The sequence below is a fragment of the Stigmatopora argus genome, chromosome 20, assembly GCF_051989625.1.
Source record: "Stigmatopora argus isolate UIUO_Sarg chromosome 20, RoL_Sarg_1.0, whole genome shotgun sequence".
NCBI lineage: Eukaryota > Metazoa > Chordata > Actinopteri > Syngnathiformes > Syngnathidae > Stigmatopora > Stigmatopora argus.
In genome coordinates, this window is record NC_135406.1 from 3532455 (window position 1) to 3557995 (window position 25541).

The 25541-nt window shown below is 42.7% G+C and overlaps 1 protein-coding gene across 2 annotated transcripts in view; it reads right to left on the bottom strand.

The window, feature by feature from the left end:
• The window catches only part of LOC144065827 (ephrin-B3-like), a 55413-nt gene that overhangs the window by 10241 nt on the left and 19631 nt on the right, over window positions 1–25541 (bottom strand). For both annotated transcript variants that reach the window (XM_077588970.1, XM_077588969.1), the window contains exon 2: window positions 24146–24435. In XM_077588970.1, coding sequence (XP_077445096.1) covers window positions 24146–24435 — 290 coding nt within the window. The remainder of the gene's footprint in view (window positions 1–24145; window positions 24436–25541) is intronic.

Consider the following 25541-nt stretch of genomic DNA (forward strand, 5'->3'; position numbering starts at 1 on the left):
TGACACACACCACAATGAGGAGTGTTGTTACCGCCACAGCCAAGTACGGATTGGCCGCCATTTTGGAGCCTTCTGAGCGACCCGCAGAATATTATGTTCTATATATTATGCTGCCGTCTGCAGAATCATTATTTCCAAGCTCATAAGTCAGGGTGAAGAACACCAGAACCTCCTGGACCCTCCCCATTTTGACAAGTATACGGGTCATTTGCTGCCAATCAAAGCACTTACTCTCATTCCCTTTAAGAAACAAAAACGTGTGATGATTCCCATCAACTTATACTTATATTTTCGATCATTTTTCGTACATTTGGTGAGGGGAAATCGCTTCCAACCGGGACGAAAGACGAAGCGGAATAGAAAGGGAGGTGTGAAGAAGTGGTAACTTTACTTCTCACACTTCCTTGCCTCTATTTCTGCATAATGGAGGGTGTGAAAGCAGGCTTAGAAAAGAAGCGAGACGGGTTCAACGCCGAAAGCGTACTTTCATAAATAAGACGACAAGAGTGCATTTCCAGTTCAAAATAGACTCAAGGGATAATGCACGGTGACGCCGTAAGCAATTCCAAAAAGGTGCAGGGAAGTTTCCCGTGGTATTCGGGACCAGTTCTTGTGGAAATCCCGCTTTATTCGGGTGTTAATTGATGGGCGAGGACGGCTAAACGAGGCCGTCCAATCACCCGGGGTCGCTTTGAGATGAATCTTCTTTGACGCGGAGAAGACGGGCGGAGAGGCGAGCGAGGTGCGGGGGACGGCGAGCCGTGAGACGTGATTGGCTGTGACAAGGTGTTGCTGGATGGTGACAAGGGGGCGTGTGATGATGGAAAGACATTAGGTGAGGGTTGAGCAAAGTAAACAGCTAGAGTATCACTTTTTTTTCCCCCAAAGAGGGTCACTTCAAATATCAAGATATACGAATACTTTTTCTTCGTTCTTAGTATTTGTAGTACAAGTACATGCAAGTACATGTGGAACCAGTAGACAAAAGATCACATTCTTGAAGTATGCTGATAGTAACTGATCATGCAAATACACATGCTTGAATGAACAAGTACTTCAAGTAGACACAAATATACTATACTATACGGGTACTTGTATTGCGGGAATATACAAATACACATATCTGTAGTACCAGTATGTTCCAGATTATGTACTGGACGTGTAGTCCAAGTAAGCACAAGTACATGCAAGTGCATGTATTGATAGTACAAGTAAGTACAATTATTCGTAGTACAAGTACAATTACTCAAACTACAAGTACATGCAAGTGCATGTACTCGTAGTACAAGTAAGTAAAATTACTCATAGTACAAGTACAATTACGCAACATGCAAACGCAATTACTTGTAGTACAAGTATATGCAAGTGTACGTACTCATAGTACAAGTGCAATTGCTTGCAGTACAAGTACATGCAAGTACAAATGCTTGCAGTACAAGTACATGCAAGTGCACGTACTCATAGTACAAGTACAATTGCTTGCAGTACAAGTACATGCAAGTACAATTGGTTGCAGTACAAGTACAATTGCTTGCAGTACAAGTACATGCAAGTACAATTGGTTGCAGTACAAGTACATGCAAGTACAAATGCTTGCAGTACAAGTACATACAAGTGCACGTACTCATAGTAAAAGTACATTGCAGTACAAGTACATACAAGTGCACGTACTCATAGTAAAAGTACATTGCAGTACAAGTACATACAAGTGCACGTACTCATAGTAAAAGTACATTTGCTTGCAGTACAAGTACATGCAGGTACAATTGGTTGCAGTACAAGTACATGCAGGTACAATTGGTTGCAGTACAAGTACATGCAAGTGCACGTACTCATAGTACAAGTACATTTTCTTGCAGTACAAGTACATGCAAGTGCACATACTCATAGTACAAGTACAATTGGTTGCAGTACAAGTACATGCAAGTACAATTGGTTGCAGTACAAGTACATGCAAGTACAATTGGTTTCAGTACAAGTACATGCAAGTACAATTGGTTGCAGTACAAGTACATGCAAGTACAAATGCTTGCATTACAAGTACATGCAAGCGCATGTACTCATAGTATAAAAGTACAATTGCTTGCAGTACAAGTACATGCAAGTAAAATTGGTTACAGTACATGTACATGCAAGTACAACTGCTTGTAGTACAAGTACATGTAAGAAGGATGAATATATGACTGTGAGTATTGTTATCTAGTCTTAAAAGTGGAATAAAAGTCATGTCGCTTTTACGATGCGTAACTGACAGTAAATCAAACGCGAAGCAAAGGTTCGCGGCTGCCATTTTGGAGTATTTGTGTTGGTTGGTCAGTGACGAGTCATCGCCTCAAAGTCAAAAAGATGGCCGCCCGTGGCTGTGATTTGGGACGAGATGAAAAGGGAAAACGGCCAAGGAAGAAAAGCCACGGGGGAGGGATGAGTAATTGAGACGATGATCAACAGCGATGGGGGCGATGCCACGCACCCGAGGACCATCAAAAACCCGCGTCGGGACGGCGAAGGGACTCGGTCACATGGAAAACAGGCCTGCAGTTCTGCAACTGAATTAAAAAAACAATGTTCACAATAGGGATGCCACTTGTGATTATTTTGACGGTCAGTTGTCGGCGCCTTGCAACCCGACGTTCCCGTCTGCCGTCCTTCCTGGTTTCGGCTCGTTGGGGTCCACTTGCCTCTCGCCGCCATGTTACTTTGTTGCGTGAGCATTCGGCCGGCTAGAATTTACAGTTGCCTTCCTGTTTCAATTTGTTTTGCGCTCTCTCCAGAGCACAATGTGATGACAATGATGAAGAACATGGCGCCCCGAACGAAGGAACTGTCGAGAAACCTTTTCATAAATCTGCTGACGCGTTTTAACCCGACTGCGAGCATTAATGAATCCATCAGAAACCATTAGTTTGCGGGGAAACGGGATTTGGGTTGAAACAGAACAGGCACTGGAGGGGGGAAAAGGGTGGCCATTTTGGGGCAGTTAAATATCAAAAATGCATGTTATTTCTTTGTGCCTTATTTGGTGCTCAAAATGTCTTTTTTTCTAATTTGAGTCTTGAAAAAGAGGGTGTCGTCTTATAATCAGGGTCGTGGTATATTTGGGGAAATAGTGTAAATAATGAAATTCCTAGAAAAAAGATGGGGGGGTTTTCTCGCATTTTGCACAGCGGTGGGTGTAGTTGGCGGCCATCTTGGGGCAGTTGAATATCAAAAAAGCATGTTATTTCTTTGGGCCTAATTTGGTGCTCAAAATCTCTTTTTTCAAATTTGAGTGTTGAAAAAGAGGGTGTCGTCTTATAATCAGGGTCGTGGTATATTTGGGGAAATAGTGTAAATAATGAAATTCCTAGAAAAAGGCGGATTTTTTCTCGTATTTTACATGGCAGTGGGCGTAGTTGGCGGCCATCTTGGGGCAGTTAAATATCAAAAATGCATGTTATTTCTTTGGGCCTTATTTGGTGCTCAAAATGTCTTTTTTCAAATTTGAGTCTTGAAAAAGAGGGTGTCGTCTTATAGTCAGGGTCGTGGTATATTTGGAGAAATAGTGTAAATAATGAAAGGTCTAATGATAAAAAAATTAAATATTAGAACATAAAACGGCATGATGTCAGTTACCCTTGGAAACAGGTGCAAGTGAATATTAAATTCTCACATTTAATTAGCTAAAATAGTACTCATGTTGCCAAATGTTTTCTCTGCAAAAAAATATAATTCTGTGGTTTTATGATTTTTCAAAACAAGATTCTTTCCACTGGGATGGACGTGAAAAATGTGTGTGTTGTGTGTGTGTGTGTGTGTTCTCCTTTTTGGAAAAAAAAGGACCCCGTGTAGACATTGTTGTTGGTCATTCACAAATGCTTAAAAAGGGACAAAAACTGGCCGGGATTTTGCGGCCCCCCAACCCCCCCGCCGTTTCACGGTGAGTGGATCGCATGCATGCGTGCGTTTTTTTTCATGTGTGTCACATGTTGTAGGGAAAAGGTCACGGAATACAATCTAATGAACGACTGTCATTAAAATTCATTGATAAAAGAAGGCGTTTGCTTGACCTTCTGTGGGTATCGTATGGGGGGGACCGGGGGGGGGGGGGGTCTTGGTTTAGCATGAAATCAAAAGTCATGACAACAAAGCCGCAAACTACGTTTGCATGCGAAATGAGGCGTGGAAGCCATGTGACGCGTCACATGCCAAGTGAACACGCAAGAAAAATCTACAGAGAAGTCACGCAATCCCCTCCCCAATTTCACACGCCATGTTTTAGACGTAAAAACCACTCGGGTTGCCGGTTTCGGCCGCGTTGTTGTTTATCTTCCACTAAATCAGACACAAAACATGAGCGGTGTGTGTTTTGGTTTTGGTGTGTGTGTCCCTCTGCAGACCATGTATCATGTATGAGCGCAAAAGGTCACAGATGTTTTGAAATATGTTCCTGAGACCAGCTTGTGAAAGATATCAAGACTGTGAATCAAACGCTGCTTGAGTCATGCGGGTGGGCTTGGAAATCAGGGGGAAAAAAATGACAATATACTGTATAAAAATGATCTAATAATCCCGCCTACGTTATGTTTTATCTGAAGGTGATTCAATAACAATCTGCTCTAAATGTGCTTTGCACGCCTACGGCTATTAAAGCGTTTGTTGCGTCAATTAAAATGGATTTGTTTAGGAGAGCCCTGCCACCGGGGGGCAGTATAACTAATTGGAAGTATTCAGTGGGGAAAGTAAGAGTAGGAATAGTAGTTTGCGGAGTATAAGTCGCACTGGAAAATTAGGGTACTCGGACGTTTGCTCGAAAGACGTTTGGTAGAACGGACGTTTGGTCGAACGGACGTTTGGTCGAATGTACGTTTGGTAGAACGGACGTTTGGTCGCCGGGTTGTTACTGTTGAAAGCAGCTCTCAAAATTATAATCATGAGAGAGAGAGAGTGAATTTAATATCTAAATAACTAATCAAAATATCAACAGTAAACTCTCTGTCATAATTTGACAGCGAGCAAACCCGGCGACCAAACGTCCAGTCTACCAAACGTCCGTTCTACCAAACGTCCATTCTACCAAACGTCCATTCTACCAAACGTCCGTTCTACCAAACGTCCGTTCTACCAAACGTCCGTTCTACCAAACGTCCGTTCTACCAAACGTCCGGTCACGGAAAATAAGTTGTATTAGCCAATGAATGCTAATAAGTTGCATTTTTTTAAATTCATCATAAATAAAAAACAATGTTTGAGTAACAACAGAAAGGTAAAACAGTTTTGGGGGATATCTGTACCCCTAAAAACACAAAAGCTGCTAGCGGGGAGAGTGCAAAAATATAATAATACATAAGTCACAGACCCAGCCCAACCACAAAAAAGTGCAACTTATAGTCCAGAAAATACGGTATTTAGGTATCAGTATAATGGTTTACCTACCAAAGACATTTGCAAGTATCTTATTGTGAAAAAATATAAGACGAAAAAAAAAATCAGACAAGTTTTTGGCAAAAGTCAAATATTTAAAAATACTATATGAAAAGTGACAGTTTTTTTCTTTTAAACAAAACAGAGTTTTTTTTTCCTTCAATTGAATTACAGCTCACCCGCAAAATAAAGACTCAAAGTGAATGTCTGGCTGCATGACGTAACGTCACTTAAGTGGCAGCCATGTAGGACATGCACAAGCGATGTTCGCCGCAACTGGGTCAGCGCTCCCGTCCCGGGGCGGCGAGGGCATTCTTGAGTGCGCGCGCCTCGCAGTCTACGGAACGGCGTGCATTTTAAATGTCCACTCCGTCGACCTCCGACCGGGCCAACCCCCGTTGACGATCCCCCCTGTTGGTACATGGCGCATTCCAGATTCCAGCCGTAAAACTGTAGGCCTGCACGAAATGGGTTAAGCTCTTCTTCCTACCCCGCTGCTCCAAGAATCCACTCTTTCTAACTCTGCAGGATCTAAACCTTCCAAATCCATCATGGAAAACAACTAGTCTGAGTGGGAAAAAAATGGGTGTGTATTTTAATGGCGCAGGTTTGCGAGGACACGGGTGTCCTGCTAGCGCAAACAAGACACACCGGCACGTCTTGCTGGAGTGTACATATGCAGATGCGTGTTTGAAGCGGGGTGATTAGATGGAGTTAGTCAGCAGAAAATGAAAGAGGACAAAGAAAATTCAAGGGACGGATCGGCAGGCGGGAGTTGGGTCGTGCTAGAATTGTCGCAGCGTTATGCCAATCCGTTTTAAACTGGGAAATTGACATTTTCTGTGGAGTGGCAGCCATTTTTGGTTCAAACGGAAATGACAGCCCAAGACCGAGTACTTTGTTAATGGAGTAAAACTTGGTTTTGGCAGTTTCCCAAAAAAGTAAATACCGTATTTTTACGACTATAAGGCGCACATAAGTCTTAAATTTTCTCCAAAATAGCCTTATAATTTAGTGCGCTTTATATATGGACCAATACTAAAATTGTTAAAATAAAATAAATCAGTCGATAGGGTACAGCATCCTCTACAGCTCTCACAACTACGGCAAGCAACCCCCGACTCTACTATTTTCACCGTAGAAAAGTACTGCGCAGTGACTGCTGGGATATGTAGTTTTTTTGTCAATACACCCAATGGATTGTGGCCTGTACATAGACATCAACACAGCCTTGCGAAGCATGGAAGACAGCCCCGGAATTGTTTCGCTAGCTACTAGCTAGCTACTATTTGCGAATGGATTGTGGCCGCCTGGACGAACGTATAAAACTCAGCGTTTTCGATGACTCATTTGGACAATTGTTCAATTCGGACACAGAAAAATAGGACTTTGATGGATTTGTGGGTGATGATGACGTGATTACGTTGTAAAATGGCTCAATAAAGTACAACCAAACTCAGTTTTGCTTCTGTTTCCTTTTTAAAAACGTGTTTTTAACCTGTGGGTGTAGCGTGCAAGAACTATATATCCCAGCAGTCACTGCGCACCGGAAATAGAGTCTGGGGCTGCTTCCAGTAGCCAGCGCTATTGCGGTTCGATATTCATCCATATATAATATATATGCGTCTTTAAAACGGTGCGTCCTTTGTGTGTTTAAAATACAGAAATAGCACTCGTTACTGACACTGCGGCTAAAAATACGATGCGCCGAATAGTCGTGAAAATACGGTACTTGTTTTTGGCTTTGCACAAAGCGCTTCTGCATTTATTTGTAAATTTGGCGTCCAATGGCGACACCCATTGGCCGATATGTGAAAAAACCTATCCCGGCTGTGGGCCATTGCACTGAATTCAATTGTAGTTTCAACGGTTCAAAATGGATTTCAAGACTGACTATTAATAAAAAAATGATTTCACTAACATGTAATGCCGACTTATCATATTGCTTTTTCCGTGACGCTTATCGTCACAAGGGTCGTGAGGGTGCTGGAGCTCAACTATGGGCCAATCACAGGACACAAGGAGACACACACTCATACCGAGGGACAATTTAGAGTATTCAACCAGCCTAGCATGGATGTTTTACGGTCGCGGGAGGAAACCGGAGTACCCGGAGAAAACCCACGCGAGCCTGGGGAGCTTATCAATTTGATTCTCATGTATTTTTGGGGCGGTTTTGGACATTCGGCTCTGTTATTGGAGGCTAGCACTCCATAAACGTAAACAACCTCTCGTGATGTACCGTTATGTCGCAGGGAAAAAGCGGGAGGCGGTGACACCCAACTCCGGGCCCCGCATACAGCGTCACTTGTCAGACTGTCATCGCCGCCCGCGAACGCACCATCTTCCACTGTGACATTGTTTGTCATTGCTAGCTCACGGCGTTGGCGTCGGGCCCGCGGATGGCGCTCCAACCCAGGCGGGATCGGGATGAGGAACCTTTGAGCGGAAACCCCGCTGATCCCAATTTGCATTTCATCTAGAACCCTCAGAAAAAAATCCCAAGATGCCGACATCAATATTTGGAGCGCGGCGGCGCTGCTGGGAAATGGCGACGTATCCAGGTGAAGGGCAAAATTCCGCTTCTTGGGAAGTGGGTCGTCGGCCTGAAGGGAGAAACGATCTGTGACGGGCATCTGGAGGGAAAAGCGGGTGGGAAAATGGGGGGGCAGCTTCTAAATGAAGGCGACGCTACACAGACAGATTGAGTACATTGCCTAACGTGATTTTAATTTGCTGTAGTTATGCGGGGACTAACGATACACGTGGGTCTGGATTAATTCGGCGATAGGTGTGGTCACGATCTGTCAAAGTGAAACACAAAACAGCGCTCGCCATGGGCGCTTTTGGAAATACATTTTTGGGGGAAATCGTTCCGTAATAAAATTGATAAACTTAAAAAAAGGAAATTTAAATGCTGGTAGACTTTGGACTAGAGGAAAGAACATCGTATGGTGATGAAATTGGGAGAAGAATGAACTGCAGTACATTGGATCTGTTTTTTTAGCTTTAATATGGATCAAAATAATTGTAGTGTAGTATTGAAACATAGATTTTAATAGTGATTTTTGGCAGTAACGCCAACGGGAACTCAGTTTTACTGCAGTATCTCTGACTTTTGTAGGTTTATGGCTTTATAACGAGGCTTGGGAGGATGATTTAGCGTCAAATTTTTTGAGTTATGATTGTTGGATGTACAAGAAGAAGACACTCGAGGATCTGACTGTTTGGTTGAACAGCTAAATATCATTATCCATTTTTATTGCACTAGCTTGCTCGCAATTAATATTCTCGAGACAGGAAATACATGTAAGACAGGGCACTTGAAAGTGAAGGTGACCGAAATTTTGCAGTAGCTTGGGGGACACGTCATATGTTATAGCTTTTCAGCACCAACATTGTAAAACTCACAAAAACCCGCAAACGCGGAGACCACCGGAGTCACGTCGGCCCTCCCGAAGCAACATCTGCTGTTTACTTATGTGATTCGGGACCGACGTGAAAGGTTATCCCTGCGTAAAAGACTCCGGAGCAAAAACACCGGCGTCTATCGCCATTGAAAAAGCACGCCGAAGCTTCAAATTTCATCGATTTTCCCCGACTTATTGCAGAATCCAGTCCGGATTGGACGCCAGAGCGCCTTACTTCCGCGAAATGTATGGAACGCACGCATGGTCACGTCGTGGCGGCGTACGCGGTGCGATTCTGAGGTGTTTTGCTAATCTCCGACAGTCCGTTCTGCTCTCCCTCGCCGACCAACCCCCTCGCCCGGCGTTATTATTGTTTCCGAAAGGGGGGAAAAGCACGTGCACGCACACACATACATGAGAGGCAGTCAGCCGAAATAATGCATCTTGACATGTGTGCCTGCATACCGCTGCAGGGAGAGATTGGAGAGAAAGAAAGTGGAAAGAAGGAAGGCGGAATATGAAGGGCAGGATGACGGGCAGCGGGCGGAAGGCAACTGCAATTACGTACTATCTCGATGTACGGCTCTGCTGTATGCGCAACAGTCAACGAAAAAAATAAGGTGCGATGACAGTTGTGTTTGTTTAGCTCTTCAGGCTGCTTCACGTTGTGTATTCAAGCTATATGGCAATCTGGGTTTTGTTTTCGTACGCGACATGCGAGTGGTTGAGTGGGGTTGCGTGGCTAACGTGGCTAACGTGTTTTAACAGCAACAGGTTTTTCTGTGTCTCCAACTTTAAATGTTATAGGATTAAATCGCAAAAATTCACCCATTGTTTCGGCACCATGTGGTTAAAATGAAAAAATAAAAAATCAGATGGGGAAGTTTTAAAGAAGGCAGGACATCCCTAGAAACAGATTTGTTGATCTTCTTTATCCTCACACACGATCACATAGCTTGGCTATTTTGACGAATGGTCAACATTCCCGAGTGGAAACCTTTTGAAACAATGGACTACGGACTAAAACTGTCCAGGCCTAGACGTGTGGATAAAAATATCATAGCAAAGCCAGGGATTCTTGATCCTCTGCAGAGAACAGCTAACATTTTTGGAACAGAACTTTGGGTTTGGATTTGAGGGACACAAAAATGCGGGCATTGTTTCGGCACCGGATCGTTAAAATGAAAAAAATCTGATGGGGAAGTTACAAAGATGGCGGGACATCCCTAGAAACAGATTGGTTGATCTTCTTTATCCTCACACACGATCACATAGCTTGGCTATTTTGACGAATGGTCAACATTCCCAAGTGGAAACCTTTTGAAACAATGGACTCCAGACTAAAACTGTCCTGGCAAGACGTGTGGATAAAAATATCATAGCAATTTTTTCATTCTTGATCCTCTGCAGAGAACAGCTAACATTTTTCGAACAGCTTGTATCGTCATGGCCAAATTCTTGGACAGAAATGTTGAGTGCTTTTGAAATGGAGCCAAAATGGAGGCCATGTCAAGAACTGAAGGTATCTTATGGGAGCCACACAAAAGGACCTTGTGAACAAGCCTGGCAATTACCCGCAGCAAAAGTGAGATTTCATCACTTGACCACCTGAGTGAGGCCTTGAAGAAGGTCAAGTGAAAAACAGCAGACACGCTCCCGGAGGATCGGACGCCTCCGAAGCGGTTGCTCGCCGCTCTTTTGGAAGCCCCGTTTGTTCGGACTGCCAAAACGCGACGGATAGAAGATATCTGCCTCTGATTGGTTGATAAATGTCAGCTCATTTGGGGGAATTGCAAGTGTGGTGGCATTCAAAAAAACTTTCTTTTAAAGTGATTTGAAATTAAATGATCTATATACATCCCTGGGCCTGAATAAACAACCCGATAATTGCTTTCCAGGTGGTTTGATTTCATCCAAACTTCATCAAATCGTTGGAGGAGCTGCACTTCGTCACACGTTTCCTAATGGCGCGCCAAAAATAACAACGCCGACTGGCGCTTGGACACGTGTATCAATCATTGCGGAATAACAAACTCCACTTTTTTGGCTTTGACGCCGCAAAGTCAAATAAAAACAGGACTTCAATCTTGATTAAAACTCCATATCATCCCAAATTGACAAGACTGAGCGGAATGCCGGTTTTCGAGAGGGAGTAAATAAAGGTTAAAGCCATAAAACAGAGCGACCATTCTCCATTGTAAAGCTTGTCTTTAGCCAAAAAAAGAAGAAGAAAGTATCGGACTAGCGAGTCCCCTTCGCAGCGCCTCTGAGAAAGCAGCGGGGGGCGCTACGGATGAATTAGCGCGCTGTTTTCGCTCATTAGGCCGCACCCAATTCCTACTTTTATTTACAGCCTTTTGTTGGGTTCCGACTTTTCCGGCGGTACAAAAGCGGCGCTCCAAGTAAGATTGTGTGTTATTCCATACGTGTGCAAGTGTGAAGGATTAGAGTGTTGAATAGGGGCCAGGCTGGGCCCCAGTCTGACAGAATTAATCACGCTAATTAGCTTCTAATTGCATATATTAACTCTTTGAATGCCGCCGACGACGTGGCTCTTTTCATCCTTGCTGCTGCAAAGTTAAATGAGTTTATGGGCGGTTTATCACGAGTAGACGTCCAGGCCATTGGAGGTGGGAGGGGCCAGCGAATAAACGTGCCATTTAAAAAAAAAAAAGGGGCGATCGACAATGGGAAGGGAAATCTTAAAAAATACGTATCGCGGAGCATTTTAAGAGCAGTGTCTGAATGTCTTACTGGTATTGAGGGACCAATAAATGTCAGATTCGACATTAGACGTTTCCCAAATAGACACCATATTTTTTAAACTATAAGCCCCCCCAAAAAGCACAATGAAGAAGTTAAAAAGAATTGATATAAGTCGCATTTTGGGGAGGGCCATTTTTTACTGGATCGCAAACCAAGAACAAACATTATTTAAAGTTAAAATAGTAGTAGTAGTGGTAGTAGTAGTCGTAGTCGTAGCTTCAGTAGTAGAAGCAGTAGCAGTAGTGCCTGCAGCAGTTGTAGAAGTAGCTTCAGTAGTAGAAGCAGTAGTAGTAGTATTAATAGTAGTAGTAGCAGTAGGACCGATAGTAGTATTAGTAGCAGTAGATGCAGTAGTAGTAGTGCCTGCAGTAGAAGTAGAAGTAGCTTCAGTAGTAGAAGCAGTAGTAGCAGTAGAAGTAGCTGCAGTAGTAGCAGTAGAAGTAGCTTCAGTAGTAGAATCAGTAGTAGCAGTAGTAGTATTAATAGTAATAGCAGTAGGAGCGATATTAGTATTAGTAGCAGTAGATGCAGTAGTAGTAGTAGCAGTAGTAGTAGTATTAATAGTAGTAATAGCAGTAGGAGTGATAGTAGTATTAGTAGCAGTAGATGCAGTAGTAGTAGTAGTAGTAGCAGTAGGAGCAATAGTAGTATTAGTAGCAGTAGATGCAGTAGTAGTAGTAGCAGTAGGAGCGATAGTAGTAGTAGTAGCAGTAGGAGCGATAGTAGTATTAGTAGCAGTAGTAGCAGTAGGAGCAACAGTAGTATTAGTAGCAGTAGATGCAGTAGTAGTAGCGCCTGCAGTAGTAGTAGAAGTAGCTTCAGTAGTAGTAGCAGTAGAAGTAGCTTCAGTAGTAGAGGCAGTAGTAGAGGCAGTAGTAGAAGTAGCTTCAGTAGTAGAAGCAGTAGTAGTAGTATTAATAGTAGTAGCAGTAGTAGTGGTATTAATAGTAGTAGTGGCAGCAGTAGGAGCGATAGTAGTATTAGTAGCAGTAGATGCAGTAGTAGTAGTAAGCAGTAACAGGCTAAATGGGCACTGGTTAATGTAACATTTGCAGTTTTTGGATAACTAACCAACCGAAAAAAATAAAAATAAAAACACGTATAAGTTGCACTTGAGTATAAGTTGCACTATGAACAACGGAAAAAGTGCCATCCAAAACTAGCTCCGCCCACACTCCATCCACTTGAGGTGCAAGTGGCGAAATCAGAGCGAGCGAGAAAGCGTCTCCCTCACCCCTCTATTCAATTATCCACCCTCAGCTTCATCAATATATAATATGCGCCTAGAACAAGAGCAGATGTGCGCTAATATGGACGATAAGCCCCCTAAGGAGGTGCCGAGGGGATTAATTTGGCATCTACTGAGAGTATTTGAACACTCGACGGCAGACCACCCCCAAGGCCTCTCATTTGGATCCGTCCCACCCTACAGTAGATGCGTACCTCCCGTACTTTGCCATGAATAATAATGTCCCGAAAACGACAAGCAATCATTGGCGCAGAACAAAGCTAATGAGATATTTTAGCCAATGAGTCGGGAGCTTTGGGCCCGAGGGGTCGCGACCTTGGCGCCGGAGTAATTTGGAATGAAATGTAGCCAACGCGCAAGACAACAATGAAGATTAGTGGGGAACGAGTCAACAGCTAATGGAGCTTAGTTGCATACACAAACACACGCATAAAACCCACGCACACACACACACACACCGTGATAATGGCGTCCTTTGTGTCGTTTTGGAAGCAATTAGAGCGCTTAAAAGTATTTTCCAGCCAATTGTTTGTCCTTGTTTCTTTGAACACTGGACTTTCTCGCTCCATCAACGTCCCCCCCTTTTGTCTCCTAATGCCTGTTTGTTTTGTCATAAAAGTGGATTTTCTACCCCTATTCACGCGTGGGTATTTGGCGGACCCCTACCAAGGCTGGTGAACGGAGAAATATCTTCTATCTTGTGTGTGGTTCCAGTTTTTGTCCAACTTTACGTCTTTTGAGTCTGTATCCGTTTTTGCTACCGCAACCAAAATGGCGCCGTTCAAGTGGCAGTGGCGAGCTGTCAGGGCCTTCAAGGTCTTCTCTGCTGGCCTAAGAAATATCTGAATCATATATTATATTTTGTCCATCAATACTTATGAAATAATTCCAAATTGTCTGTTAGCGTCCTTTCGTTGCTTTTCCCCCTGGTTGCACTGCTTCCAGATGTGTGTTTTCATATTGAAGCATTTAACCAATCACATTTCAGCCATTATTTGTTGCTAGGGTCAGAAATCTGCCTCAAGGCCTTCACAATCAGTTCTGCAGGCTCTGCTGCATTAAACAAGCGTCGATAAGACTGTTGCTTTAACCAATCAGATTTCGAGTTGGCAACACCACAATGCCTTCTCGCAGGCGTAGGGATACGTCATCGCTTTCACCAACTATGATTGGCTAGTGATTAGCCAGAGCTACCAAACTGTATCTGGAGCTAGCTGCACAAGCAAATATATTGTTGTGTGGATTTAAAGCCATTTTCAAGACGGACTAAGCCAGAAATACGACAGGATAGGCTCGACTTTCAGCATTAGCTCCGATGGCGATAGAAAAGAAGGAAGAAAGAAAGGAGGATGGATATTGTGTACAGTTAAAAAGCATTTTTGGTGAGTAAAATATGGCTATATTCCTAAAGAATATTTCAATTGTGGGCCAAGTTCTGATATCTAACTTATAACTATGCCTTTTCTTGCTACTGTCACAATGAAATTTCCCGAATACAGGATGAATAAAAGTTATCCAATCCAATAAAGTGACGAAAATGAACGCCGCCGATGACCAATCCCTGGTTTTCCCTCAATCTGCCTCGTTTATAAACCAGAAAATACGAGCTAGGCGCTTGTACGCCACTCGAAGAGAAGTGCGGCTCGTGTTTGGGTGCTCCTCGCCACTAAATCAAGCGCTATATTAGCAAGCTCTCGCCATGGTAGAGGTCAGCGGTTGAGGTGCGCCTGTTTGAAACCCACCCCCAACGCATACACACATTTCAAGGCATCACACAGGGTCGGCTGCACACAATAGCGCTTTTGTCCTTTTTGCGCTGTGAGAAATGTGTGTTTGTGTGTGTATATTTGTGAGTGAGCGCAAGATGGTGCGCGAAGGTTAAATGAATCACACAATGTTAACCAGGCCCTCTCCAATTAAGAAGGGTTTCTATGTTGTGTGTATGTGTGTGTGTGTGACCTTTAGCGTATTCACACTCATGGACCTCCCCCCAATCAACTGGCAAACACACAATCTTACAGAAGACAGTAGCCGGGCTCGGATTGCTGACCTAAATCATCTCGGCGATCTGTCACTTTCTCTTACTTACACTGGCCACACATTTTTTTTTCTTTTTTTTTTTAGTACATCTTTCCCCTCGCTCTCATTTTCTGGTCCAAATGATGCCCCTCTCCTTCCCCTTGTCACTTATGGTCACCTCACCTCGTATCGAGTTGCCTTCTCCCATGAAAACATTACTTTTCCGTCGTGATATTGCCGAAAATGTACCCTGTTTTTGCAAACAATTACGTGCTAATTCTCTAAAAATGACAATATTGGAAATTCTAATAGTGAAATCTTTGAATGATCAATATTGTTATTACGACTGGGCAATTTTTAAGGTATCTGATAGGTTTATTAATAGATATACTTCAATAAAAGGAGACATCGTAGACATAATCTAGCGATAACTTGCAAGTGAGAATCGGTCCTGGCTCGTCCTCCTCTGTCCATTTAGTCGCACATAATCAAAACACTTAAGGTTATCTTATTCAAACAATTGCATAAGTTAACCGAATAACACATTAAAGGTAAAAAAAACAACTGCAACAACAATTGCATATCATATCGGAAACCAAAAACAACTGCATAAGAATTTGCACAAGTAAGCATAATAATTTCCATAAAAGGTGAAACGAGCGACAGTATTTTAAAACAATATGCAAGTATTTTGGGAAGTTGATTCGATTATCGCCATCTGCCGGAATCCAAGTCAAAGCAATTTAAGAGTCCTTCACAGATCTTCATTGCGAACTCAGATCAACAGTCCTTGGTTCCGGGACTCGGTTATCTGTCAGGTCAATAGTCCTCAAAACAATTAAATGTCCTCGGAGCCAGCTGATTGAGCCAAAATGATTAATATTCCACACATACATATAATGATTAATATGCACATATATATTATTATCCCAGAATAACCCCAACAGTATCCCCCGATTATTAGTTTGATTATACAACTCCAGTTACTACAGTTATTCCGAAAACTCTCGTTAAAACACAAAACATAACTTTTTAACCCATTTTCAACATGATTTCAAACGTTTACCAAATGTAGGTTTCGCATTTGAACAACTGCAACTAAAAAAAATATATAAAAAAGTGGCAGACCCAACCAAGCTGTTAAAAAATATTTTCTATTACTGCATCATAAAGTGCATACATGCAAAAATATAACCCACTTTGGCCCCCTATTTCAAGCTGAGAGTCAAACGCAGGCTTGTCAGCCTCGACGACTGCGAGCGTTCGCTGGAGCGCGAAGAAACGCATTGCATGCTGGGAAAGCCACGGAAAGGACCGCCTGGGAAGAAATGCCGATAGCGGAGTTTGTGGGGGGAAAGAGGGTGTGGCCCCTGCTTTTGCCGGGGTAATATTTGCCATTTGCCGTGGGAAAAAAAATGAAAACTTTGCTTTGAAATTTCAATAAACGTTTTTCCAGACCAGTGAGTCAAGCATGGAAGCGAGCCATTGGAAGGGCGCTGGATGGACCCCGATGATGAACGGCTTCGAAAGCCCAAGAGACTGGAAACGTGCTCTCCAGTGAGGAAGGACTTTTAGAAAAACACCTGGGCAAAAGATAGTCAAATCGACCAGCTTCCATTTACGGTCGTAATCGCTTAAAAAAACGACATGAAGAATGATAATTTACCACATATCGCTTGACTGGGCATTTCTTCAAATTAAAGCACTGTGCAAGAATCGAAATGTCACCAATAGTCGTTCTTTGCAGAGGATGAAGAATATGTAATTTTGCGTATTGTTATTATCTCCACCAGTTGCAGGATATTTCTCATTCAATAACTAGTTGTACATACATATACTGTATTTTCACGACTATAAGGCGCACATAAAAGTCTTAAATTTTCTCCAAAATAGACACGGCGCCTTATAATCCAGTGCGCCTTATATATGGACCAATACTAAAATTGTTATCACGATAAAATCAAATAAAACAGTCGATAGGGTACACCATCTCTCACAACTACGGCAAGCAGCCCCCTACTCTACTATTTTTCCTGTAGAAAAAGTACTGCGCAGTGACTGCTGGGATATGTAGCTACTAGCTAGCTACTATTTGCGAATGGATTGTGGCCTGGTGTTCGGCATCAACACAGCTTTACGAAGCATGGAAGACAGCGTTGGAAGAGTTACGCTAGCTACTAGCTAGCTACTATTTGCGAATGGATTATGGCCACCTGGATGAACGTATAAAACTCAGCGTTTTCGATGACTAAATTGGACAATTGTTCAATTCGGACACAGAAAATGAGGACTTTGATGGATTTGTGGGTGATGATGACGTGAGTAAGTTATAAAATGGCTCAATAAAGTACAACCAAACTCAGTTTTGCTTCCATTGCCTTTATAAAAACGTGTTTTTAGTGTGTGGGTGTAGCATGCAAGAACTATGTATCCCAGCAGTCACTGCGCACCGGAAACCGGAAATAGAGTCTGGGGCTGCTATTGTGGTTCGATATTCATATATAATATATATGCATATAAAAAACGGTGCGTCCTTTGTGTGTTTAAAATACAGAAATAGCACTCGTTACTGACACTGCGGCTAAAAATACGATGCGCCATATAGTCATGAAAATACGGTAGTTATTTTTGACTTCTTACTGTAGTACTGCAGAAGGTAACTCAATTTTGATGTCGAGAGGTCAAAGGTCAAAGTGTTTCTCCATGCTCACAAGACCTCAAGAATGAATAAACACATGATCACTAAACCTACAGGATGTCTGAGATATGAAATAGAAGATCTGATGGAATTCAGGCTTGCGGGGTCAAAGGTCACCGAGGCCTAAAAAAATAATCTCCTGAGCGACACGATTCGCGGTGAACTTTCGCCCTTTTCCTTCCGCTTAAGCACCTCCAAATCAAAAAGGCTCTGGCGGGCATCAAATATTTAGCGGCGGTAGATTTGTCAGGACTTTTGGCGCCAAAAACGGGCGAACGCGCATCCTCCAGACAGACGAGTTGATTTCGTGCGCAGTGCAGATTTTCCCCCGCCGCATCATCATCATCATCATCATCGGCCACGTCCGCCGCTCACCTTCACCCTCCTCGCCGGATCTGCCGCTCGTGTCATTTATTTCCGCTTAGCCCTGATAAATAAACCAACGCGGGTGCCTTGCATTATTGAGCACGTTCCCGACGCCGTCTGCGCGTGGTACGTCGACGTCGGACAATTAGAGCTCTCAATTAACGACTTCGAAACACGCCACGCGGCTTTTAACAGTTCGCTCGCTCGTCTATTATTCATTTTTTCGCTGGCTGTTCACGTGCGACGGTGAGAGCCGGCCGGGCTCTCCGCAAAGCCCCGGGGGTCCGTCCCGCTGCATAAAAACGCTGGTTCATTCACGCCCACGTCAACAAAACCTGAGCTCGCACACCTATTCGCGCCATCTGTCTCGGCGTGGAACAACAACAACAACAACAACAACGCCGCAGTCCCGCAGTGAGCAACCTGCACACTAAGGTAAATCACCCAAACTTTTTGAGCGATTCTGCGGATGTGTAACCAGGAGGTCTCAAACCTAAGGCCAGGGAGCCAACTGAGTCCCAGGGACAACATTTTGCGGTCCCCTATTTGACAACAAATTGTAGTACCTACCCATGTGTATTTGCAATGGGTAATTACCATTTTTCTGCACTATAAAATGCAACTAAAAGACTACAGTTTTCTCAAAAGTGATCTTTATAATCCGATGCGCCTTAAATATGGATTAATATTGGCTAATCATAGTATGAAATTCCCTTTAACCATCTAGTTGATGTATAACACAAGTCCTAATCACTACTACTATTACTAGTACTACTACAGCTCCAGTGCATGTATTACACAATGCCCTACTACTACTATTACTAGTACTACTACAGCTCCAGTGGATGTATATAACACAAGTCCTAATCACTACTACTATTACTAGTACTACTACAGCTCCAGTGCATGTATTACACAATGCCCTACTACTACTATTACTAGTACTACTACAGCACCAGTGGATGTATACAACACAAGTCCTAATCACTACTACTATTACTAGTACTACTACAGCTCCAGTGGATGTATATAGCACAACTCCTAACCACCACTACTATTACTAGTAGTACTGCAGCTCCAGTGGATGTATATAACACAAGTCCTAATCACTACTATTACTAGTACTACTACAGCTCCAGTGCATGTGTTACACAAATCCCTACTACCACTACAACTATTACTAGTACTACTATAGCTCCAGTGGATGTATATAACACAACTCCTAACCACCACTACTATTACTAGTAGTACTGCAGCTCCAGTGGATGTATATAACACAAATCCTAATCACTACTATTACTAGTACTACTACAGCTCCAGTGCATGTGTTACACAATTCCCTACTACCACTACAACTATTACTAGTACTACTATAGCTCCAGTGGATGTATATAACACAACTTCTAACCATCACTACTATTACTAGTAGTACTGCAGCTCCAGTGGATGTATATAACACAAGTCCTAATCACTACTATTACTAGTACTACTACAGCTCCAGTGGATGTATATAACACAAGTCATAATCACTACTACTATTTCTAGTACTACTACAGCTCCAGTGCATGTATTACACAATTCCCTACTACTACTACTATTACTAGTACTACTACAGCACCAGTGGATGTATATAACACAACTCCTAACCACTACTACTACTATTACTAGTACTACTACTACAGCACCAGTGGATGCATATAACACAATTCCTAACCACTACTACTACTATTACAACACCACCACTATGTCTTATAATCTTGTGCGCCTTAAATATGAAATAATTTTTAATATAGGCCATCCATTGAAAGTGTCCCATATAATAAGGAAAATACAGAAAAATAAAAATGAATAAAAGCCTCGAAAACAAAATAAAAAGGAATAATGATGAAAAATAAAACTGTCATCTAAGCATATCTCCTGTAAAAAGACCTAAAGATTTCTCCATGAAAAATGAATAACAGTTGATAAAATGTTTTTATTTTATTTTGCGATGGTCAATAAAAATATTAATGAATAAGAAAATACAATTTCCACTAGCCTCCTGATTGATTTAACGCTGTACTACATTTTTTACAGTACATTTTCTACACCACTCATATTTCCTATGGCTTCCACAAACATTTTGTTTTAAATGAGTCAAATTACCGACTCATTATTCTTATATAACTCTAAGTTGAAGTACAAATTGGAGAAAAGTTGGGCGATGAGTACTATGTATACAATCATACACTCTAATGTGTACCAATTTCAGTTGTGTAAGCATATTAGACCAAGTCATGGATGCGTGTCTGTATAAGAAAGTGCGTATTTCTTCAACTCAGTGTGTTTGTGTGTGATGAGGACACAGGCTTACATAAACTCTGACCTCATGTTATGAATGAAAACATCCATCAGTGAGTATGACTAATCAATTTTGCCGCTCTTTCACTGCCCTCCCCGGGGTGCAGGAAGAAAAGAATCACTTTTAATGGGATTCGAGTAATCTGATTACTAAGCAGTGGCATCTGTAATACATTAGTGACCTTCCAAAACAAAGTCATTAGACGAGAATCCCGCACCGCCGCAACCGCAACCAGATTTGTAGATGAACCCATTAGTACTTGTCGGTGATCAGCACGCAATAGAAAGCTTATGATTTCTACATTTTTTAACCCTTTCATACACTTCGCTTCCCATCGGCCATTTTCCCAATCTAGTTTTTCTCGACGAAACTGATATTTTGGGGGTAAAAAGTGGCGAAAATAAGGTTTAAGCACTCGTAAATAGCATTGCTTATGAATGGAGCCATTTTGTAACTCGGTATAAAACATAGGGCCCCCGGGCTGAGAGTGGCCCGCGAGGAGGTCCGATCCGGCCCGAGGGGGAATCTTAAAATGTGCCCAAACCAACTAGAAGTCACCTGAAAATGGCTAAAAATCAGCAAAACACCACATGGAAACTCCCCCGAAAAATTCCGGAGGTAGCCTCGGGCTTATAATGTTCAATTTTTTAACCCTTTTATACAGTTCACTTCCAAACAGCCATTTTCCCAATCTAGTTTTTCTTCTGTCAACTCGACGAAACTGATATTTGGGGGGTAAAAACTCGCGAAAATAAGGTTTAAGCACTCGTGAATAGCATTGCTTATGAAATAAGCCATTTTGTAACTAAGTGTCAAACATAGGGCCCCCGAACTCGGAGTGGCCCGCGAGGATGTCCGATCCGGCCCGAGGGGGAAATCTTAAAATATGCCCAAACCAACTAGAAGTCAACTGAAAATGGCTAAAAATCAGCAAAACACCACATGGAAACTCCCCGAAAAATTCCGGAGGTAGCCTCGAGCTTATAATGTTCAATTTTTTAACCCTTTTATACAGTTTGCTCCCAAATGGCCATTTTCCCAATCTAGTTTTTCTTCTCTCAACTCGACAAAACTGATATTTTGGGGGTAAAAAGTGGCGAAAATAAGGTTTAAGCACTCGTAAATAGCATTGCTTATGAATGGAGCCCTTTTGTAACTCGGTGTCAAACATAGGGCCCCCGGGCTAGGAGTGGCCCACGAGGACGTCTGATCCGGCCCGAAGGGGAATCTTAAAATCTGCCCAAACCAACTAGAAGTCACCTGAAAATGGCTAAAAATCAGCAAAACACCACATGGAATCTCCCCCAAAAATTCCGGAGGTAGCCTCGGCGCGACCTAAAAGCGCCATTAAACGAGCTAATCCCAAATGGCAGCTTCTTCTTCCTTGAGATCCATTCCAATACAGGCTCCCATATTATTATCAATAAGTTATCAGCACCAGATGCTCTCTGCTTTAAGCTCCTCTGATTGCTTCCGACTTCCTCCCATACGTAAACACACACCCACATACGCTCACGCACGAGTTTGTTTGGGTGCGCGCGGGTGACCTCCAGCCGCCATCGATTAGGGCCGGAGCTGTCAATCTATAAGTCTGAGTACTCTACGTCTGCGTGGGTGATAAAGGTGTTAGATGTCAATTGGCGAGAGCAAATGGAGCAACGGGGGAGCCAAAATGGCCGGTAAATCAAATCTCTCCATTTTTTTTCACCCGTTCAAATCCAATTTGAGTCCATTGTTCCCTCCAATTTGGAAGAAAATGACGTTATTGCAATCAACTTTTGCTTTTTGAGAGATTTGCTTTATTTCTCCTGACGCCAAACACTTTCAAACTATTTTTATATACACGGTAATAACTCGCAGTGAATTTCACAGTCATTATACTAAAAAATAGTGGTGAGATGGCTTGAAAACGGAAAAAAAATGGTGTACTGGAATGCTTTGTGTTCATTCTTACTTTATTTTAGCGATCATTTGCTCGTGTGAAATACGCCATATGACGACAGGAAGCGGAGTGAGGACGCGGTCTTCTTTTTTTTTGCAAGCGCAAGCCATTTTTATTTATTTATTTGTTAAATTCTCGCCTCAGACGAGCACCTGAGAGCATCCCGCCTGCGACGTGCGTGCGTGGGAGGGCGCACCAAACAACTCACTCTCACTCCTGAGGTGTTTTTCCTTTTTGTGTGAAAATAAGATAGAATCCAACAAAAAAAAAAGCCCACCAACCCCCCTATATTGCTTCCGGAACGTTCCATCCCGTCCCTCGTCTCGATGACCTCATCGTCTGCCCCCCCAAAGCCTCCCGACGGGCCCGAACGATCTGTTCCGAATCGATCAAAAATAAAGCACGCTTCCGGCTTTTGCGGTGACTGCAAAGTCGACTGGCAAACACGGTACAATCATGAAAAAAAAATTGGCCAGTCACTGGCTATCATTATTTTAAAAATGAATTTGACTGGCCTAAATATGGGTATCGCATTTGTAAAACATTTACATATTCAGTGGTGCTAATGTTATATTATTGACTTCAAATAGAAATAAAATGTTTACCTACAATATTTTGTGCATTATAAATTCTATAACACAATCCACAACTACTGCAGCTACTACTACTATTCATACTGCTACTACTGCTACTATTACTGCTACTAATACTACTAATAATAATACAACTAATACTGCTCCTACCGCTACTACCGCTTCTACTACTGAAGCTATTTCTACTACTACTACTACAGCTTCTACTACTACTACTACTACAGCTTCTACTACTACAGCTTCTACTACTACTACTACAGCTTCTACTACTACTACTACAGCTTCTACAGCTTCTACTAATACTACTACTACTACAGCTTCTACTAATACTACTACGACTGCATCTACTGCTGCTAATACTACTACTACTACTATTGCATCTACTGCTACTACTACTACTACTACTGCATCTACTGCTACAAATACTACTACTACTGCTACTGCTACTACTACTACTGCTTCTACTACTGCTTCTACTACTCAAGCTACTTCTACTACTACTGAAGCTACTACTACTACTAATCCTACTACTATTACTACTGCTACTACTACTACTACTATTGCATCTACTGCTGCTAATACTACTACTACTATTGCATCTACAGCTACCAATACTACTACTACTATTTCATCTACAGCTACCAATACTACTACTACTATTGCATCTACAGCTACCAATACTACTACTATTGCATCTACAGCTACCAATACTACTACTACTATTGCATCTACAACTACCAATACTACTACTACTACTACTGCTGCTCCTACTACTACTACTGCTGCTACTACTATTACTACTACTACTACTACTACTACTACTACTGCTGCTGCTGCTGCTGCTGCTACTACTACTGCTGCTGCTGCTGCTGCTACTACTACTACTGCTCCTACTGCTGCTACTACTACTACTACTGCTCCTACTGCTGCTACTACTACTACTACTGCTCCTACTGCTGCTACTACTACTACTGCTGCTACTACTACTACTGCTGCTACTACTACTACTACTGCTACTACTGCAGCTACTGCTGCTACTACTGAAGCTACTACTACTGAAGCTACTACTACTACTGCATCTACTGCATCTTCTGCTTCTACTAGTGCGCCTTTTGCATGAAACAAATGATAACAAAATATAGTACTCTTGAGCCGCTTCTCCTAGTTTTAAAGACAATGTAGGTCAATCGTTGTTAATGGCAGGCAATCCGTTTAAATCGACGAGAAGAGAAATACATTGTGTGGCGTAACGGAGCCCCGCCCCCATCCGCGACCCGGCCATCTCAACGGCCATCGGCAAGTGGAACAAACGCACTGGGGCCCAATGAAAAACGGATGGCGGGTCGGACCCACCCACTTACCGATGATGTAGTAGTCATGCATGCTCTTGAACTCGTGGCCCCACAAGTTGGGCGAGAACTCCTGGAACTTGATGGTGAAGCGGCGCTCCCGCGTGGGCTCGTCGCAGGTGAGCACGATGTTGGGCGGGCCCATCACCTCGCAGCGGTCGGCCTGCTCCCGCGACGACACCAGGTACAGCTTGTAGAACTCGTACTCCGGCGTGGAGCGGACCGTGTCCAGCTGGGGGCAGATCAGGTCCAGACGGTCTCCAATCTGAGGGTACAGGACGTAGCCCTTGTCGTCTCGGAACCTGCGGGACGGCAACAACCAGGCGTCAATCAAACGACAACAACAAAACAAAAACATTTTACACGTGACAACGACCAACTTTTAGCGAGTTTACGCCAATTCCGTCGCCACATTTGCCTTTGAATCTAGCTCCGCCCCTTTTTTTTCCTTCTCTTTACCCTCGGCCGTCAACAATGGAGCCATTCATGTGGCCGCACTTTGAAACGGGGGTGCGGTGGGGGGGTAAGAGGTGACACTGATGGAGTTTTGGGGGGTGTTAGAAAGGAGGAGTGCCTTTTCATTTTTTTTTTTTCACCCGGGCGTTGACCTCCGGGACCCTCACTCATCAAGTGTCTCCTCGCCGGCGTGGCTTACAAAGCCTCCTGCTTTGCAGCTGCCCCCCTCCCCAAAACGCAAGGTGGGCTTGTGTGTAGACTCTTCTCTGCACGCCATCATGACGGACAGCTCCAAGGGTTCCAAAATTCCGCCCCAAATTGGATGCACAGGTGCGTGTGGTTTTATGCGGGCTAAAAAAAAAACTAAAATCCATGCAAAGTGGATTTTAAAACAAAATAGTCCAAATTTGAACCTGAAATCTGATGGGAAAAGACTAAATGCTGGATAATATTTAACATTTTTAAGTCATTTTTCACTAGTTCGGATGCAAATTTTCAATGGTCACAAACATACGGTTGGGGGGCTAAATCTGGCCCCGGAAAGTACCGCTTGTGTGTTGACTTGATGTTTTGGGGTTGGAAATAAGTCATTTTTGTGTTCCTATATGAAAGATTGAAGATTAAACAATATGAAAATAAACATAATACCAATTGAAACGTATTTTTTGCTGTTTTGACCTGTTTTTTTATGTATAAGTAAAAATAAAATATTGTTTTCCCATTTTTAATGGGAAAAGTAACCACAAAAATTGCATTCTTATTTCTTAAATAGAAAATATACAGTTTCTCTTTATTATTAAAACTATGTAGATAACAAAAAAATAATTTTAGGGTCAACAAAGGCTCTAAAAATGTCAGTGAGTCCGTTAAAACGTGTCCGCTCGAGTTGGCCTATAAAAGACCCTCGGAAAAACCAAAACTATCATCGCAAGCGTGAAAAAATGAGTTTGAC